This window comes from Grammomys surdaster, unplaced genomic scaffold (genome assembly GCF_004785775.1).
Source record: "Grammomys surdaster isolate TR1022 unplaced genomic scaffold, NIH_TR_1.0 143, whole genome shotgun sequence".
NCBI classification, from domain to species: domain Eukaryota; kingdom Metazoa; phylum Chordata; class Mammalia; order Rodentia; family Muridae; genus Grammomys; species Grammomys surdaster.
In genome coordinates this window covers 9,115,188-9,136,239 of record NW_021604601.1, presented here as the reverse complement: position 1 = coordinate 9,136,239, position 21,052 = coordinate 9,115,188, and the positions used below count along the sequence as shown (strand labels likewise).

The 21,052-nt window shown below is 46.7% G+C and overlaps 1 protein-coding gene across 1 annotated transcript in view; it reads right to left on the bottom strand.

Annotated features, from left to right (window-relative positions):
* Positions 1-4,291: 4,291 nt before the first annotated feature.
* The window catches only part of Snx9 (sorting nexin 9), a 76,818-nt gene continuing 60,057 nt past the window's right edge, over positions 4,292-21,052 (bottom strand). The window contains exons 10-18 of the mRNA XM_028764350.1: positions 16,019-16,149; positions 14,416-14,519; positions 13,922-14,025; positions 12,191-12,268; positions 10,001-10,077; positions 8,894-8,983; positions 8,351-8,465; positions 7,745-7,836; positions 4,292-5,805 (exon numbers count right to left, since the gene is read on the bottom strand). Coding sequence (XP_028620183.1) covers positions 5,758-5,805; positions 7,745-7,836; positions 8,351-8,465; positions 8,894-8,983; positions 10,001-10,077; positions 12,191-12,268; positions 13,922-14,025; positions 14,416-14,519; positions 16,019-16,149 — 839 coding nt within the window. The 3' untranslated portion in view covers positions 4,292-5,757. The remainder of the gene's footprint in view (positions 5,806-7,744; positions 7,837-8,350; positions 8,466-8,893; positions 8,984-10,000; positions 10,078-12,190; positions 12,269-13,921; positions 14,026-14,415; positions 14,520-16,018; positions 16,150-21,052) is intronic.

Genomic DNA, 21,052 nt, shown 5'->3' with positions numbered 1-21,052 from the left:
TAATTTCACCTCTCTGTTCACCTCTATAATATGATGAGTTTCTGGGGTGCTGTAGCTTCTGCATCAGAGAGCCCAGTCCACCTCAAACCAGATGTTTCTGTCTGTGTGTCTGTTCTTTATTCTGTCACCACTCCTAGACAGATCAAGTGCCTGGAGGCCATGCAAAGGCCAGTTCAGCGTCTCTTCATCTTTAAGCATAAAGGTAAACCTAGAGTGTGTGTGTGTGTGGGGGGGGCATAGTGGTGAATACCTTTAATTTGGAGGCAGAGGCAGGTGGAGCTCTGTGAGTTCCAGGACAGCCAGGGTTACACAGAGAAACCCTGTTTTGGAAAACAAAAAAGTTAGTTATAACTTATTATAAAGCCCTTCTGAGGGTGGTTAGGCCGGTGCAATCCAGCTGCCCACTCTGCCCCCTCGGTTTCACCTCTCTTCTGAGGGAGCTAGTTTCTACTGTGGTGCTGCTGTTCTGGGGGGCTCCTCACTGTTTGCTGGACTCACAGGAAGGTCACGCCGGTCATTCCAGCTGGGCTCCAAAACCAGGACCATGTTTTTAGAGACCCTGGCTTCCTCAAACACTCCCTAGAGACGTGCTTGTTTAGGTTTTATTCTCAACGCCCGGAGCTCTGTTCTAGAATATTCCCCTAGGTCAAGGTTTGTAGGTATGTTTGTTTTAAGCATCTGTGCCTTGACAGCTGGTTGGTCAACAGCATGAGCAGTGACTCACGCTAGCCTGAATCCAGTCTCCGCCCACAAACTCCGTCCTTCAGGGTCACCAGCCTGTCCCTCAGGCCTGTAGTCGCCCCCCTGAGGCGCATCGCTCAGTTTATCCCCCCCCCAAACGCCTAAAAATATGGCCCCACCCCAATTTGTCCTAAGCCCCGCCCACGACCCAGCCGCCCCGCCTACCGCTTCTCCTCCAGATGCTCCAGGAATTATTGCTCAGCCTGTTCAGAGAAGCTGCCTGAGCATTAGCGTTGAGATGGGACGCCATGAAGAGATGGCTGCAGCTACTTCTGCCCCTTGTTCTCTCCCTGCAGGGCTTTCTTTCCCAGACTCTCATGCACAGCTGCACGACGACCATGCCACAGGGTCAGGTGAGCTGCCTGCAAAAGGATCCTCTCCCCTCCCGCTGGGCTGCCCTCCCTGCCACCCTGCCAGGGGCTCCTGGGTGCCTTGACAATTGCTAAAGTACTGGCTGACCAAGACCACCTTAAAGGCTGAAGGGATACTGATCCATCCATCCCCTTCCACGGCTTTCCTTCAGCTTCTAGGGAAGGGAAACCACTCAAGAAAAGGAATTAGGGGTTGATCAAAGTCTGGCAAAGCTAGGCACAGAAAATGATGCTGTCTTTAAAAATCCAAAACATATTCATTTCCTATGAGAGAAATGTATACAGCAAGCCCTGGGAATAATTTACCTACAACTTATGTCCTTTATTGATACCCCTTTTTGGCCTCTAGGATATGGGTCACATTTAAAAAAAAAACCTCATTTTGAAATGAAAAGAAATTGCTATTTGAAAATTTTTCTGAAGGTAGCTGTAATATAAAGTGTAATCTCAAACTGTCCCCCATTTAGGAAATGGCAACTGAGAGTTTAGAAGCAGACTAAAAGCCAGTGGCAAAGTGCAGCTCAGAGTCCATCCACTCTTGCTCTGTGCTGTAAACCTGTCATTTAGGCCAATTGGCTATTCTCCATGGCCTTCCCTGAGCCAAATTAATTGGAGACTAACACCCTGGCCACACGTTAAATACACACGCTAACAGAAGCTGATGTGCAAAGGTCTGTGCACGATTTCCTGTTATCCATCCCCAAGGACATGCAAAAGAAATCTCTAATCTGTCAAACCATCAGGTGGAGCACTCAGGGAGGCAGAAGCAGGAAGATCTTTGAGTTTGAGGCTAGCCTGGACTACAGAATGGGTTTCAGGACAGCCAGGACTACACAAAGACTATATCTTGTCAACCAGGTCCCAAGTCTGTAATCACTACCAAGGAAAATGAATACCTAAGTAATAAAACTTCATTGAGTCTCTGATGCTTTTATTACAAAAGAAATCAACATAAACTAATGGGCCATCTGGCGTCGTGTTTCAGAAATGGATGCATCAAGGTTTGATGGACGTAGCTTCCGTTCTCTGAATGAAGGCCCGTCTGAGGCTCTGGTTCTAATTTTACTCTAAGTATGCTTTATTCTAGAAAACAGTTCACAAAATTAGGCACTTCCCAAAGGTGATGCCATGAATAAGATGTCATTATTATTATTGTTGTTGTTGTTTTTTCAAGACAGGGTTTCTCTGTGTAGCTCTGGTCATCCTGGAACTTGCTCTGTAGTCATCAGCCTTGAACTCAGAAATCCTCCTGCCTTCTGAGTGCTGGGATTAAAGGCCTGCTCCACCACTGCATGGCCTAAGGTATGATCTTGAAGAGGTCTTGTTTCTGGGAGATAGGACCTAGAAAAGTCTAGTAAGGAGACAGAATCATGTTTTCTCTAAGTCACCTCTCAGGCCTCAGCTCCACGCATTCCATTTGAAACGTGGCAAGAATCGTTTATTCACTAACATTGGAGTAGCAAATATATCAAAATATTTTCTCGGAAACCTGAAAATATTTTCAAACTCTTGCATCATATTCAAAGCAAAAAATATATACTTTTTGATGTTCACAGGACTGTGTTTAGCCAATATATCAAAATGCATGAAATCATTTGCCTTAATTTGGGTTCGCTGTGATTTTAGTTTTGATGTGGGGTGCTGCGATGATTTCAGACACTGAATGGTAAACTGTTTCACCCTGAGGATCCATAGTTAACTCACTGAAATTGTGAGGCTGAATGAGCTATTAAAATCAGATTTCAGGCTGAAGAGATGGCTCAGCAGTTAAGAGCACTGACTGCTCTTCCAGTGGTTCTGAGTTCAATTTCCAGCAACCACATGGTGGCGCACAACCATCTGTAATGGGATCTGATGCCCTCTTCTGGTGTGTCTGAAGACAGCTATAGCATACTCATATACATTAAATAAATAAAAAGGAAATTCTTTTTAAAAAATCAGTTTTCATTGTCAAATTCTGGCACACATGATGTTTCTAATATCATAAACAACTTGATAGCATGCTGCAAATCATGGGATATTTTCAGCATTTGGGGAAGTGATAGAAGGTTCTTACTGCTCTTACAGAGTACCCAGGTTCTCAGAAATCCACATAGTAGCTAACAACTACCTGTACCTCCAACCCCAGGGGCTCTGATGTCCCTCCTTCGTCTCCCTGGGCACCAGAAAGGTATAGACAAACACTCATACAGATGAAATAAATCTAAAAATTATATTTTCAGTATTTGGTCACCATTTGGTCATCTCATTTCCAAAAAGTAAATGATGTTGACATAGTCAGCATTAGTACTTTTTTAAAAAAAAGATTTATTTCTTATTTATGGGTATACTGTAGCTGTCTTCAGACACACACTAGAAGGATGCATTGGATCCCGTTACAGATGGTTGTGAGCCACCGTGTGGTTGCTGGGATTGAACTCAGGACCTCTGGCAAAGCAGTCAGTGCTCTTAACTGCTAAGCCATCTCTCCAGCCTTAGTACTTTTAAAAAAAGGTTTTATGTGAATGTGTTTGCCAGCATGCATGTATGTCTGTGTACCACATACATATGGAAGACCCCCAGGGGCCAGAAGAGGGAGTTATATCTCCCGGAACTGGAATTAGATAGTTCTGAGCTGCCATGTGGGTACTGACAACCCGACCGGGGACCTCTGGCAGAGCAGCCAGTGCTCTTAGCAGCAGAGTCATCTCCCAAGCCCCTGCCAAGCTTTTTTAAAGTTTCTGTATTACTGTAGTTCTTCTGTGGTATCTGAAGTTGATTCAAGTAATTAAAAGTCAAGCATCAAGACAAAAGAACCACTTTAGAATAGGACCCCGACCCCCATGGCAGCCTCCACTGGACTGTATCTAACTTTCACATTCCTCTTCACTCCTCAGCTGTAAGGCAGCTACTGTTACCTCTCGCCTCTTCTCACCAACTCTTCTTAACCTTTCTTTTCCATTTGCCTGGCTCTAGGACATCTGGGAGGAAGGCAGTCAAGAGTTTGTGGCATGCTTGCAAGATTAGTAAGTAACAGGGCTCGAAAACCAAAGCTAGTAATGTCAGGGGAAAGATGTTCTGGAGAAAAGTTCATTACCTAAACAACTTCCAGCAGCTGCAAGAAAAAGGAGTTCACAACAAACCCTTGATCACACAAAATGCCGAAAAGTATTCTGAAAACATGCTTTGGGAATCTGCTGTACAGTTTTAAAAAAAAAACAATTTATTTATATATTGGCTTCTACATGCTCTTACATTTATGTAAAATATTTATACATGTTCTTTACAATTTGTACATATATTAAATGGCTGTATCATAAACACTGTTCTATGGAATTTTATAAAAGAAAAATCAGGTAGGGGAAAATGACTCAGAAAACATCAACAAGCCCCTGATATCAAGGAACAGAACGTTCTCGTGCCCACGCGCACTGCATTTTCTCAGCTGCTCATTTTTGGTTTCATTCATTTATGTTGGCCCAGACTTCCCACCTCTATAATATAATCATCAGATCAGGAAAGTGACAGCAGAGGATCACATCGTAAGGCAACTGTGGAAGGGGACCACTGTCTGCAGGGAGGTGACAGCGTGTGCTCTGTGCTCTCGGGCCACGTGCTGGGGTCAGCAGTCTCTGAAGGCTGGGACAAAGCCACAGACAGAGTCGTTCTCTGCTTGTCATCAGCTTGCTACCTCACCCTGCAGCTCACTCTTCCCCTTGACTTCCCCAGTCTCTGGGAGGGGAACCGGTGCTCAAGTCTGCTTTGTCTTTTGAGAGAATACTGACCGGCCTAGCCTGCTGCTCCAAGCCAGGCAGCCACCAGCACCTCCTCTATCAGCAGCTCCTGTCCCTCACCTAATAGACAGCTGAGGGACCGAGAGTGAGGAGCGGGGGCTCCTGGAATCAGGTTGGCCACCACCTGGGGTAGCGGGGACAAGTCCCCTTTTCTGACTTACTCTTCCAGTGTAAAACATGACGCCTTACCGTGAGCTAAGTGCAGAGAATGCTGAATTTACCTAAGAGCAGCTCAGGGAGCCAACCTGGGCAGCAGTGGGTGGGTGGGTCTTCTCACCTGCTGTGCCCACTGAATGGGACTTCTGGTGGTGCCCACCACGAAGCCTGAGGGTGTAGGCCATCTGGGATCCCTGACTCCCCATCTTGGGAGCTCTTGACTGTAGCTACGCCAGTGAGGGTGTGCAGACTCCCCTAAGCAGACAAGGGTCCCCACAGGACTGAAAGAGTTATAAAAATATACAAAGATATAGATTTTATTCTGCCATTTTTCATATTTTTAAGAAAGCAATTAGTATTATCTGACATTGGTAAGAACTGGAAGATCATATAGGTAATGTATAAATTACGATTCTATGTAAAATACCAGGAGGAGGAATCCCTATTTCTTCATTCAAAATCTTGATAAATTTAAGTATTTTCCAAAAATAGACATTTCCATTGGATAACTAATATGTTGAAATGAAACAAGGAAGGCCATCCTAAACAACAAAACGCATTTAGGCTGGCTACCGATGAAACAGGTTTTATCAGCTTCTTTCTTTTTGGTTTTCTTCCTTTCCTCTCTTTCTCTCTTTTATGATGGGGGAAAACTGAATTGCATTGCCCCAGGTCAAGAAGAAGCACTTGGGAGTTGTCTTGTGTTCCGTTCTGGTCTACATAACCGGGAACCGGCCGAGGGCCTGCCTCAGCTTTTCTGCGATCTGGTAAAAAAACAGAGCAGTTGAGACATTTCATCCTGAGCTATTATGGCTGCACAGTGTTCCATCCGCCCTCTTCTGAGTTAAATATAACCTTGTCAAATCCATTAACTGTTAGTCTCTTCTGCAGCCACTGGGACTCTGTGCTGGAGGACCTTCGCCATCACAGCCCTGCTGTTCTCAGTGAGTTCCACAGTGTGTGAGAAACCCTGCTGCCTGTCCCTACCTGCCCAGCCAGGCCCTGACTGATGGTGGGGGCTACATTTTCAGGGAAGCCCCTTCTCCTCCACAAAGCAGGACGATGGCTTGGACTACCAGGCCTGCCTAGAGTCCCCTTCCTTTCTGGACAAGTATGAACACTCAAGACTTCCTGTGGAGGGTATATGAAGACTGCATCTCTGACAGCCCCGGGTGCACTGTGAATCTATTATGTGCCTACACTAGGTACCCTTAAAGGCTCAGATTCCTTATTCATCTTGGGACCTTAAACTTTGGAAGTAGGTACAAGTATACAGTAGGTACTCATACATGTTTGCTCCATGTACAGAAATGTAAGTTTGAATAATTTAAGGGATATTTTGGTATAAGACAACAGTGAGAACATACATGGTTTTCTATGTTGAATTACAAAGTCAATAATTACAGCACTGTGGACTGGGTAACTAATAAATCCACAGCATGAAAACCTTGACATCGCCTTCCCAATGTCTTCTCAGAGACACATGCAACCTACTGTGTCTGACACACAGAGGGACCAAGCCTGGCAGTGACAGGAAAGCTAGAGACAGAGAGCCATTGTGACAGAGAGCGCTCCTGAGTGAGTCATCCCATGAGCGTGCCTCCCAACCAACTGCTGCCACGATTACACACAAGATACACGTGTTTACATTCATGTGTTTTAAATGTAAACACATGTACCTTAAGCGTAATTGTGAATCGTGTGTTGGCAGCCTTTTCCAGAACTCACAAGGTGGTTTTGGCAGAGTGCAAGCCAAAAGGGATGACACATGCAGAAATGTGCGCTGAGGGCTAGCCTGTATCTCTGAATGCACGGAGGCAATGGCCTGGCTGAGCACCAAGGCTACCTCAAGTGCTCACTGTTCCTCTGTGCTGCCCTGCAGGCCTGAGTTCCAGCAATGGCGTGTGGAAGTGTGTACTGAAGGAAAACACCACAAGGCAGAGGAAGGGAGGGTTTACGTTTTGTTTAGTTTGCTGAATGAAAATATTTAAAACATTGTGTTATTTTGGTTTTCCTGAAGAGACTTCTTTGGTAACTGTGAAACCTGGGTCACAAGCAAAGGCTGCCTTTGGTTCCTTCCCTAGTTGAAGAGGACACAACTTGTGGGTTGCCAGGGGGACCTTAATCCTTTGGCACTGTCCTTGTGCATGGAGAGGCTCAGAAGGAAGGAAGCCACACAGTTGGGACTGCTCAAGGCTTCAAATCTAGGAGCCAACGTCTGCTCTTCAAAGGGAAGCTTAAAATTTTCCAAAAATGACGTGTATTGATTTTATTTTCCATGTGGATCTTCTGCCACAAGTATGTGTATGTGGCATGTGCGTGGGTGGTGCCCGCAGAGGTCAGAAGAGGGCATCAGATCGGGAGCTGGAGTTATGGGTGACTGTGAGCCACAGTGTGATTGACAGAAACTGAACTCAGGTTCAGTGATAGCAGCAAGTGCTCTTAACCACTAAGCCATCTCTCCAGCCCCAGGAAAGCTTTTTTGATCCAGTATTCCTCAGATGGAATTTTAAAAGATTAAAAAAAAAAATTAAACCACTAAACTCTGTTCAAAACGTAACTCCCTTCGGTTTATCACTCATGAGTAAAGATTACAACTGACCAACTCTATCTAGTCCCGGTCACTAGGTGTGAAGCCGTCTCCTCACACACCTCCGTGGGAGGGGCTTGTGGGAGGGGCTCGTGGGAGGAAGGGGCACTCACTGTCTCGTAGAACTGCACTTGCTGTTCCAGGTAGAGGCGGATGACGCTGTTGTAATCATAGATCCGGTTACTGTGGAAGTGATTCATCTCAGCTACAACAAAAGTATCACAGGGCTTAGGTCCCAGCAAGACTCTGAATGACAACATGACATTTCTTTGCTTGGCTAAGACTCGTCCTCAGCAGGACTTAATCTGGCTGTTTCTATGCAGTGCCAGGTCTCAGCCCAACGCTATCAAGAGCCGAGAAACACAGGCTGACACCAGCAGCAAGTGCCACTGTCTAGTAATGGATGGCTGTCATTGATTAGCATGCTGAATTCCACTGCCAGCCTCAGTCTGCCAAGGCACGTGTCTGCCAGCCTTCACCAGACACAGACATGGCCATTTGCTGCCCTTGTCGCTCTGACACACACACATCTCTAGAATTAATCAGCTGTTTTCTTCCTACTAACAGTAAATGACATCCAGAAGCCTCCGTTAGACTCCATGGTCCCTGAGCGGAGCACAGAGGTACAGACCTCTAGAAGCTGCCGACAGTAGGTGTGATGCTGTGGGCTGCGAGCGGCTCTCCCTCCCTCCAGAGTTACTCGCGACCCTTCCTCTTACCTTGTAAAGCATAGGACATGGTGCCAACTCGCTTCACCATCGTCTGCTTGTCTTGGGGGGTGATTTTACTAGTTGCAACCAGCTTGTCACTTTCTTTCACCTTTTCTATTGCTCCCTGGAAAACATACATGTAACAGAATTTAAGAAGACAAAGCAAAAAGCGCTAGTCATCAGCTTAAGATGTAACCATGCCGACGCTCTGCAGGCCTGGTACAGAGAACATCCCAGGCCAACTCCCTCCAAGTCCTCTGAAGCCAGAGGCTGCTGCTCCTGAAAACTGCAGTGAAGCTAGAGCTTCAGTGCTATACACCGCCATAAGAGAAACAAACGGAACTCTGCCCATGTATGATTCTGCACTGTTGGTGTCAAGAGTACAGAGAGAAGGGCATGAGAGGCTAGAATGCCACTGACCTCAAACTCACGGCTGGGATTACAGGCATGTACCACCACACTCAGCTAGGGTCTTTTCTCATGGATAAACATAGGATCTAAGCCCCCGCAGCAGTGCTGTGTGCTGCAGTCTCTCCGAGCACTGTGGCTTACCTTGTGGGCACCAATGATGTCTGGGAAGCAGCCGAGAAAGCCTTTGTACTCGTGGTTGCACTCCATCAGGAAGTGGAGGTCCTTCTTTGGCTATAAAGAGACACAGGCTGGCTGTTACTGGTGCAGGGATTTAGAAAATCAGGGAGAAGAAACTAATGAGGAGCGATGGCCACATCCTCTTGTATGAGAGTGGTGAGTGCTGCTTCTTTATTGGGATGCTTTCACTATTTCGGGTCTGGCTGGCCTGGATCTAACTAAGTAGACCAGGCTGGTCTTGAACTCACAGAGATCTGCCTGCCTCTGACTCCTGGGTGCTGGGATTAAAGGTGTGTGCCATCGTGTCCATCCATGGCCCCACACTGGTGCATCAAGTCTCTGCAGGATTAGGTGCGTCCTCTCCCACTGAGGCAGACATGGTAGCCCTCTGCTACATATGTGCTGGGGGCCATTTTTAATCAATAAAATATAGGGATAAAATTATAGCAAGCAAAACTGTTTCAGTTTAATGCCTAGATTTTAATAGACAACATAAAGATATCACCTACACTTCTGAGCTTATCTAAGGCACATCACAGATGAGGATGGCAGGCTTAGAGCGGGCAGGCGGCAGCGCACGGTCTAAGCCAGGGTTCCTCGCCATTCTAGTCTACGGCTGAGAGTGGATCAGAGGCACTGACGCCAACTCAGCTCACACCTTTCCCCAAACCTCTTTTTTGGAAAGTGTTGGGATCAAATTCTGGGCCTTACAAATATGAATAGCAATCTCGGCCAATTAACACTGAGCTACAGAGCCCTACCTCAATTTAGAGTCTTCTTCTTTGTCTTTTTGAGAAACATCTTTACTCTGTAACTGATATCAGCTTAGAACTCACCATGTAGCTCTGGCTAGCCTTGAACTCAACGCTACCCCCTTACTCCAGCCTCCCAAGTTCTAGTACTACAGGTGTAAGCTGCGTGGCTTCATGTGGATTGCTTAATGAGATGTCTGTACACTGTGGCTTAACTGAAAAAAAAACATTACCACTAAATAAAATGAATAAAAAGCCACAGGAATGGAAAGTGGACAGCTGTCTGGGTTTAAGTAACAATGCGTGACTCCCACAGTACCTGCTCTGCCACAAGGCCGGCGATCTCCTCATATGTCTTCCCGGCTTCTGTGATTGCATCATTAAGGTCGGTCTCTCCTAAAACAGATAGCAGTCGTGGAAGCCACTGTGCTACATATATTTTCCCTACACTTATGGATTTTGTTACAGACTTTATTGATAGCTTTTAGTGTAGAAAATTTTAAAACTGTCACAGTTGGTGAGAATCCCCAGCCCCGGTTCCCAGACGGCAGCAGATCGTGGCTGTGCTGTTTTTTAATGCTGACTTGACATAAACTGTAGAGTCAATGGGACAGTAAACCTCAGCTGAGAAAATGTTCCTATTAGGTTAGCCTCGGGTGCATTTTCCTTACTAATGATCAATGTGTGATGGCCCAGCTCACTGTGGGTGGTTCCACCCCCTAGGCGGCTGGTCCTAGGTGCTATACAAAAGGAGGCTGGGCTAGCTGTGAGGCACAGGCCAGTAAACAGAGTTCTTCCATGGTGTCTGCAACAGTTCCTGCCCCGACTTTCCTCAATGATGGCCTGAGATGTAGAAGTGTAAGCTAAAAGAAATGCTTTCCTCTAAGTGGCTTTTAGCCACGGTGTTTGGTCACAGCAAGAGAAGCCCTAACTAAGACAGTGACCAGCTTTTCCCATGTATACCCTGTGTGCCCTGTTTCTCTTTTCTTGGGACACACATCATTTTATGTGCAATCTTTACTTAACGATAAGGAACATTTAAAGACCATGGCCACTGTGCTGCACACCTAGGGAAAGTCATCGCTCTGTTCTCAGGAGGAGCCAGGGTGTGGGCCTCCAGCACCTCAGGCAGGCTCTGTGAGAGCCGGGGTGCAAGAACAGTGCACACCCAAGACAGGATGGTGTGATCCTTAACTTGGGGCTCTTATCATCCCTGTCTTTTTGTGGGGTGTTAGGAAGATGAGTCATGCATGCCCTTTGGTCCACTCTAGACTCAATTTCTGTGGTGACACATGCTCTTCTATCCCTCTCTTGCCCTCACATGGGCCACCAGGCCTGGAGGCTTTACCAGATCCAGAATCAGTTCCTAGCTGAGTCTAGTTCTCACACTTCCTGAAGCAGCCTCAGTCATCTATGACAGAAGTTCCCCTCTGCCATCATTCCTTTGTTCCTTGTTGAAATGCTTCTATTAGAAAGCCTTGCTTTGCCAAGCCTCTGCCCACCACCAAGCGGCATCTGGACAGGGAAAGCAGCACCAGTGCTTGGGTCCTTCGTTACAATTCCAGAAGTGCAGATGGAGTCCACACTCCCCCAAAGGCACTGGGATGACATTCCAAGTATCTTATTAATTCTGGTGTGCATATGTGTGTTATGCTTCATTCCACGGCAATTACTATTTTCAGCAATGGCCCAATTTTCTTCCTTTGGCGAGGGAAGGTGCCTCAGATGGACATCTGAGGGAGCCCCCTGGCTCACTTTGGTGAAGAGGGCCAGGAGACATGCTGTATGGACTCCTTCGTGTAGGAGCTGTCTTTACGCCTTCTCATGTTTGTCTTACCAAAGACATGTCCATGGGGGGCTCCCCACGACCATGGAATGTTTCACAGTTTGGCAGGGTCATGGCAGCAATTCTTACACTGTTCTAGTGTTACAATCCATACTACTGTGGATGCAGCCAGAGACTTCTCTGATGCAATTAAGGCAGCCTTGGGAAGCAGGCTCATTTACATGACTAGAAGAGCAAGCTGTGCAGCATTGCTCTGGGATAGGCAGTGCTCACCACCAATGAGCACACGCTCTTAAAACAGATGCCAACTGGAGGGACTTGAACAGCTCTTTAAAAACAGCAGTTTTAATAAACTTAATGACATAAGTCATAAAATATACTGAGCACGTTTAATACTTGCTAGAGTGCCCCATGCAATATAAGTATCAATTGCTCATTGATTGACAATGGTGGCAGTACCAACCGACGGTGCCCTCAGCAGGCGCCCTGAGCCTCATTCCACTGCACTTCTCTCTCCTCTGCTCAGGAAGCTCATGAGCTCTAAAGCACAGCAGGGTGACAGTTCACCAGAGCTTACTGTATGCTTTATGGGGACCCACAAGAGAAAATACCTCTAACCCTCATATGTGCACCATATAACGCACACGAGTGCTCGAGTAATTCACGGAGGGCAATTACTGTGCAGCTCCTCACAAGGAACGTTACAAACAGCTACAGTCGTACCTTGATAGCCGCTGGAGCTGAAGACTGCTGCTAAGCTCTGCAGAGCCTTCCCTATCTTCTGATACTCCTTGGGTAAGGCTGGAAGGAATTGATAACTGATTAGTTCCCAGAGCAGTCTGAAGTGCACTGACCGTTCTCTGTCAGTGACTCAGATAAAAAGACATTCAAATGATTGAAAATAGCATCTATTCTTTTTTTGTTTGTTTGTTTGTTTGTTTGTTTTTGTTTTTCGAGACAGGGTTTCTCTGTGTAGCCCAGGCTGTCCTGGAACTCACTCTGTAGACCAGGCTGGCCTCGAACTCAGAAATCCGCCTGCCTCTGCCTCCCGAGTGCTGGGATTAAAGGCGTGCGCCACCACCGCCCGGCCAGCATCTATTCTTTAATGAAATACTGATGAAATGACTTTTCAACTACTGTTTTCTTTAATTAACTGTCTATTATTTTAACTGATTGCTCAACTAGCAGTAGATTCTACTATGAACAACCCAACTCCACACTCGTTCACTGGATGGAGCACAGGGAAAGAGGCCCACTTACAAGACTCCTAGCTTTCAAAGCCCGTTCATGTGCATGTGGCCATCACAGCGACCGGAGACAAAGGTTTGGCAATATGGCTCAATGTGGCAAGAGAGGCTCCAGAGGAAGGGGGTCCACCCCAGCTATGGGATGAGGCCTGTCTGAGCGACATATATAGGTCCAGGCTTGGATCTGAGGAGCATCCTGGAGCCTTCAGGAACCCTGGCCTTAGGCCATCCGAGCAGCAGCACAGACTCCCTCAGGAGGCACCTGGGGCCTTCTCAAAGACACCACTGCTGGGCTCAGCGGCAGGGTCACTTCAGTGACATGTTCACTCGTCATCTCTGACCTGCCTGCTCTGTGCCATTGACCTGAGGTCACAGCAAACTTCTACCACTGTGCACCTAAAACAACTCATCGCTCAAAAAGCTGCATCATCTATTTGGATTTATTGCCTTCTTTCTTTTTTCCTGTCATGCTGGGGACTGAACTCAGGGCCTCGCAGTTTTGGGAAGTGTTCTTCCTCTACAGAGGACACTGTCCCTGCAGGGAATGTCCCACACCTCACCTCTTCCCTGGCCTTCCTCTACAGAGGACACCATCCTGCAGGTTTCACTTATTCTGCCCTGGGAACCCACAGCTGTACAATTTTGGGGATACAGGGGAGAAAAAGCTCAGCAACATGACAGTCCACACATAAAGGACAGGGAGAAAGAAATTCTTAATCTCGGGGAGGGCGAGCAGAGCCCTGGCTAATGTACCATGTCCCTCTGTAGTGGCTTAGTCAAGTATATAGGCTATTTCCTAAAAACAAAAACAAACAAACAAAAAACAACAACCAACACCAGGCTTCACTGAAGCCTGCCACATCCCAGAACAGGCACATAAAGACCTGAAGCAGTCACGAGCTGGGCCTGGTGCTGCATGCTTGCAATTACACACGTCACTTGAAAGGGTAAAGCCAAGCAGTCAGAGTGTTAGAAGCCAGCCTGGGCTATACAGACCCTTCTCAAATATTAAAGCAAAGCAAAACAAAACCAACCAAACAAGAAATGCCCTCTAAACATGCAGAAAGATGAACTTTCCAGAGATTACTCAACTAACCAGACCTTAAACTCAAGTTAGTACGTAATTCTTTTATGACATTTCTTGAGCTTCCTTTGCTATGCTCGGTTTTCTGGTTTTAACTAATAAAGACTGAGTCACAGCACTTACGGCCCGTGCAGCGTTTCCAGTGCTCCTGCCCCACTGTCAGCAGCTCCTTCACGCCGTCATCCATGGCCTTGGTGAATTTCCCCACAGCGTCACACTTCTGTTCTCTGGGAGCAGAGACAGCTGTCACTCATACCAGCAATGCCAGAGACACACAGACCAAACACAATGTCCAGCCAGTTTGATCCCAACAGCACCACAAACAAGATTCCGCTTTGTGGGCGCTCCATGGATGCTGGTGTCTCTGTGCCACCTCATCCCGTCAGACTTTACTGAAGACAGCCAGCACTATGCCAACAATGGAACAGACCTTGAGAACGTGGGGCTTAACCTGCTGAGGTAGGTGGGACTTCCCTGGACACCATCTAACTGTAAACCCCCACTCAGCCATAAATTCCTCTCTCAAGATATGAATTACAGCTGCTGCAACCCTAGCCAAGACAGTGAGCCAAAGGAGACAGGCAGACTAAGAAGGAAAGCCAGGCAGTGGCTCTTACATTTCTATCAAATCCAAGTCAGGAGCCTCTGGTTCCATGGTGGAAAATATCATAACTCCCACCAGCTCGTCTTTCTCAGCCTTCCTCTTTCCCGTCTTCCATTCCTGAAAGTGAGGACATGGCAGTGTTACAGCACCACAGGCCGATGCTCGCACACCTCAGCATCACGGCACGGGCAGAGCGTTCTTAGGAGACATGTCTCTGGGACTGGACACTCAGTCACAATTTTGCAATGGCTTCCAACATAAACACAGACTATAAATATCCTCTATGAGACTCTTTGACAAAGTTAACTCTTTTCTCTCCATAAAAGGATATTATTTTTTCCTGTTATATGCATGTGTGCACCTGAGTGTAAGCAGGTGCACATCATGTGTACAGGGCACACTGAGTAAGGGCATCAGACCTGTGGACTTGCAGACCGGGTGAGGTGGCAGGCCGGGATCCACCCTCCCTGCTTCCTGAGCTCTGGGATTCCAAGGGCTTGTCACCATGCTTGACTTGCTCTTCTTGGTGTCTTTTCTGGGTTTCCCCAGTCCCCACTGGTGAGCCTAACGGTTACTCTTTTCCTTTGATTTTTCACACATGACATCTTAATTAGGTCCTTTTAAAATTCTACCAGTTGACTAAATGCAAAAATAACTTGGTAACATTTTTCCCTGGGTCATACTATAATAAAACAGCACTTGCTGTTACTTTTGAACTGACCCATGGTTTCTCTTCAGTTTTTATGAATTGTGTGTAAAGTTACAAAGGCAACATCTCTGGAGCACAGTGTGAGCCATCAGGAGAGGGCTGATTCCAAAGCCAGCAAGGAGGAGCCATTCGGCAGCTTCTCCTTGCTTATCACAAGGAACCTCTGGGCACTGGCCGAGTGCCTGCTAGGCAGCAGGCGGTGTGAGCCCAGCCTTTACTGTGGACGTCCCACCTCTCCTACGGCTGATGCACCGTCAGTCTCAGTCCCTACTTTCCTTCATGGTGCTGAGGCACTGGGAGCCCAGGGACTCAGACAACTCATGTAGCCTACTCTCCTCTCAAGGCCCACATTTGGGGTTTATCCTCCCCACGGCCGAGTGTGTGGTACGTGTGTGTGTGTGTGTTTGGGGGCGGGGGTTCATGTGCCAGCACACATGTGAGAGGAAGAGGATGCCTTGGGTGGCCTGCTCTACCTCTTTACAGCGTATGCTTCTGAGACACAGCCTCTCACTGACCCTGGAGCTAGGATGGCAGCCAGCAAGTTCCAACAATCTGTTTCCACACCTCATAATGCTGAGGTTACAGGTATGTGCTATAATGTGGGCGCTGGGGATCTGAACTCAGGTCCTCATGCTTGTGCACCAAGTGTTCTTCCTGAGCCCACTTTAAAGAGCATGACGGAAAACACATCACGTCTAAGCATAGTTGTTCTTGTCTGTGCCCCACCCACCCTGGGCTAGCTACTCCAGCGTACAGAAGCCTGCTAGACTGCACTCTTCCTGTATCTGGGATTTAAGGTTTCTGTCCCTTTAAATAGCCAACATTGCTCTGGCCCACTTCCGACATAAAGTGTCACGGTGGCCGTGTCAGCACCACTTCCCTGACTGGGGTACTAAGCTACACTTGCCTTCTCATCCCGGAAATTCAGGAACTGCTGGAACACTTCACTTTCCGACACCACGGGGTGCCGGCACATCCGGGTCATCCAGGCCTGGAGCCGCTCCATACGCATTTTGATAAATTCCTCTTCAAAGCGACCTAGAAGAGGAACACCAAGCGTGACGCACACAACTCCTTCTAATGAGTGTTAAACGGAAGCGCCTGTGAGTGCTGGACACTTGGCAGAAAGCTGTTCTGTAAAGGGCTCAGAAATCCACAAGAAGTATGCTAGACTATTTTATAGGTGTATGTGTGTGAACATAGCACGTGTGTGTGATATATGGACCGTGTGTGTCTGTGTGCACATGGGATTGATGGAGGCCGCAGGACAGTGTTGAGCATCTTGTTCCATCACTCTCCTTTGAGACAGGTCTGTTAATGACCTAAAGCTAGGTTGGCGACCACATGCCTCAGCCCTCCTCCTGTCTCCACCCCTGTAGTGTTAGTGCTGGGCTGACAGCTCTGTGTGGTCATGCCTGGCTTCTTAGGTAAGTGCTGGAGATCCGAGCTTGGGCCCTGTGCTGTGTACCAATTGTTCTTATCCACTGAGCCATCTTCCTAGCCCTGACTCTTTAGTTTTCAAGAATGAAACTTCAGGGCTGGAGAGACGGCTCAGTGGTTAAGGGCACTAACTGCTCTTTCAGAGGACCCAGTTTGGTTCCCAGCACCTCCACGGTGGCTCCTACAACTTCAGTGATCGGAAACCTCTTCTGACCTCATGGGCTGTTCCAGGAGATCCAGCACTTCTTCTGCATGTGCACAGTGCATATACATCCACTCAGGCACATGCACACAAAATAATAAATAAATAAATAAATAAATAAATTTTATAAATGAATGAAATTTCAATTTAACACATTAACAAATACTAATGTTGGCAAGACAAACAACAATGCTAATTGCAAAGAAACATCTCAAAATGAAAAACCATCTCTAGTTTATAATCCGTTCTTAGGCCAGTTCCTGGGCAGGCTTTATGGGCAATAAAGGAGTGGTAGGTGAAAGCTACCATGCTTTTCTTATAAAGTAGACGAGGCTTTAACGGTTACATAGTATGTCTAGTTGTAATGTAATATTGAAGCACGGAAGTACTTAACGTTTGCAGTCAGTACTTTGGAAAAGTAACCTGGCATGTCTATAATACAACACACAGGAGGTTGTCAGAAGAAGTTAGTGGCCAGCCTAGGTTATACAGGCAAACCTTACCTAAAAAGTAAACAAACAACACTCCATAAACACACACACACACACACACACACACACACACAGGGGTGGGATGAGGGGGTGAGTGTGCACATTCCCTGAAGACTAACTTTGTTCTCACTTTTTTGTTGCTGTTTTTAGTTATTATTTTTTAAAAATTTTTATGTGTGTGCATCTCTGCCTGCATACATATGCCTATGTACCACATGTGTCCCTGATGCCCAAGAAGGCCAGAAGGTGATGTCAGACCCTTTAGAACCAGTTTATAGGCAATTGTGAGCCACCATCTGAATGCTGGGACTTGAACACAGGTTCTCTGAAAAGCAGCAAGTGTTCTTTGCCACTGAGCCATCTCTGCAGCCCTTCTATTTTGTCTTAACTGGCAAAGGCAATCATCCCATGACCATACCTACCCTAGAGCTAACGGCCACGCTCACACAACTGTTCCAGTTTTACAAGGAGAGCTTGGCAAGCATGACACAGCCAGCACCAGTCAAGCAGAGACCTGACGATCCCATGAAACAAACTCAGCATCAGCTGAGAGTCTGAAGACAGGAACTCCAACACAGCTCAGGGAGGACCTCAACTAACCAAATCTCCAAGAACCAACAGGAAGCTGTATGATGTCACCAAAACAACCATAGCCCCTGGAAGTCAGCAAAGACAGACAGCTATCTGACAGTGGTTTTTGTCAGCAAAGACAAGACAGGCATCTGACAGTGTCTTCTGCTGGAAAAACTGCTCAACTTCCACCAAGAACAGTGAGACTCTGTGGCATCTGGGCTGTCCCACCTCTCTGCTACTGTAGACCTCCCTAGTCCTCAGAGGCCATGCAGGCAAAGCAGACTGGAGATCGGCTGTCGGGATCAGCTGTCGGGATCGGCTGTGGCATCTGTGCCACAGGAGGAGAAGGCTCATGTGACGTGGAGTGAGGAGAGATGACCGTGCTCACTAACACTGGTGGCAGGGTCAACTTCAGAGGTGACGAGGGAAAGCCAGTGGCTGTGCTTAGCCAAGATGGCAGAACCAAGCACATGCTAGGCTCAAGTTCTCTGGAACAGGAAACTAGACTGTGTCTAAGTCACATGCTCCTGCCCAACCATGAGACCGAACATATGCAAAGAAGATAGAAAAGGGCCTAGGTAGAAAGGAAGTGAGACATGGTGAAATAGTACAGGATACAAAGTAGGTTAAGGTAGCAGGATTACCTGAGTCCAGAAGTTTGGGGTGAGCCTGAGTGCTATTTTTGATTTTTTTTTTAAAAAAACGTATTTTTAATAAGGGTTTTTAATGTTTTTTTTTAATTTATTTATTTTATTTATGAGTATACTGTAGCTGTCTTCAGACACACCAGAAGAGGGCATTCAATCTCATTACGGATGGTTGTGAGCCACCATGTGGTTGCTGGGATTTGAACTAGGACCTCTGGAAGAGCAGTCAGTGCTCTTAACCGCTAAGCCATCTCTCCAGCCCCCGGGTTTTTAATGTTTTAACTTCTTTTTTAGCCCACCACCCACCAGAGGTAGTGGAAAAGAGAAGTTATCAAGATACAGGGGAAGTAGACCTGTTTATAAGAAATAGTTGTTTGGAGCAAATCCACTATGCATTGTCAGGACGTATGTCAGCTGTCTAGTTTAGTAGTGTCAGGAGGGCAAACAGGAATTAGCATCGGTGGCATGACCTCCCTCACTGAACCGGCTCGAGTTAGCAGGACCGACCAGGACCAGCAGGGATGCCAAGTGATGTTCTCTGCCGCCATGTGTCTCTCAACAAAGTGAAGATCAGCGAAGGTGCAAGACCAACGAAGCGTTGTAAAGCTATGACGTTGTAAAGCGTTGTAAAGCTGGCTATGACGCCTCTGTCACTGTCTGTTGGATTTTAGTTATATTCCCTCCAAATATCACGTGTTCTCCCATGGGTCTTGCCTGACCATGTGCGTCTATCTTAGCAAAACTCCACGTGAGTCTGTGTCAGCTGACATCACTCTGCCAATCAGCCCAAGTTGTAGACAGACCACCACCAGAAGTTTTTTGGTATTTTTTAAATTTTGTTTTGTTTTCTGAAGTCACTACAGATGATGACCATTAAGGAATGGCAAGGCATACCAATACCATCTAGCATCGCCCAACGTCTGTCTGGTCCTTCTTAATATCATGCATCTTTTCATGTGTTTGCTTTAACAGAACATCCTTTCTCCTGTGACTACTTCAGAAAACCACTCCTTCATCCGTCTGCCCCAGCAAAACATCATCTGACCAAAGAAAACCATGTTTCCACTGCACCTGGGCAAGTCAGTAAGACCTTATTTCCAGAAACAAACAAATACTACCCCTCCCAAACAAAAACAAAAGGAAGGACTAGGAGAAGTAAAGGCTGGGGATAACCTGAAGTGACCTGAGCTTTGCATGCCCTCTACTTCCTGTAGTCACACCAAGAGAGCAAAGAACCCACACCAGCATGGTTCTGTCCAATCAATCCCAGGCTTCCTGCCAGTCTGTGTGGAGGAACAAACTTATCATGTCACTGAGTTGTTAGCTAGGCAGAGTTCTGTGATTCAGGCTAGGCCAATTCCTTATGCAAATAAAATACAAACAACCACCTCCAGAGAGGCAGAATCCAGAGCTGCTAAAACAGATGCTTAACAAGGTCCAGTTTTCATTAAAAACAAAAATAAACACTTTTAATTTCACACTCAGGAGGCAGAGGCAGTGGGATTGCTGAGTTGAAGGCTAGTTTGGTCTATAGAGCAAGTTCTAAGACAGCGAGGGCTATACAAAGAAACCCTGTCTCAAAACTACTTCCCACCCCCCCCCCCAAGAAAGATTAAATAAAAACAATCAGCCAAAAAGATAGGACCTACATTGAAGAAAAAAAAATCAGTCAATAGAAACCGTTACCAAGTGTTGCTATACGTTGAGTTTAGCGGACAAAAAAAATCAAAGCAGTTTCTTTATGTTCAAAGAACTACTGGAAAAATTAACAGGCAACATAACCAGTAAGCAATAATCAGCGACCCCAAAGGAGGCAGAATTACAGAATGGAATTTCTAGAGTTCACAGTGCAGGAACTGGACTAGAAAGTTCATCTCAGGAATCAATAAGAGGTACAAGATGGCAGAAGCCAGGCCCTCTAAGTCAAGAGTGGCCACACTCCCACGAAGCAGAGCTAAAGCAGCGAGACTGAAACAGAAACCATGATCTACAGCAGCCAGGCTGGCCTGTGTGGGAGTCAGCAGATTTAATGGCTAACTTGCCACATGGACAATGTAGGCCAGAAGGCAATGGAAAGACACTCACTATGCAGCATGAAAAGCCAGAAGCTAAAGATCCCATGACCAGCAGAGGCACTGGGTTTGAACCCATGTGATGGTTCACAACCATCTGTAATTCCAGTTCTAGGTGATTCAATGCCCTTTTCTGGCTTCTGTGGGCATGAGGCATGTGTGTGGCACACAGATATGCATGTAAGCAAACCACCCACACTTATGAACACACAGAGGAAACAAGTCCAGAAACAGATCACACAAATAAATGACCAAGTGAATCTGTACAAAGGGCAGATGCAGTGTATCAGGGAAAGGAGGCCTTCTGAGCACCCGGAAGCAAACAAGTGGAGCTCAACCCCTGCTGTGCCTCCAACACACAACTTCCATCCTAAGCACGTCAGACACCCATGCAGAACCCGAAGCCATCCAACTTTTAGAAAAATGTATCATGAGCTGAAGTTAGACCAAGAGGTTTCAGATACAATACCAAAAGCACAATTCATAGCCCCCTGAAATGCTAGATGCTAAGGTTTG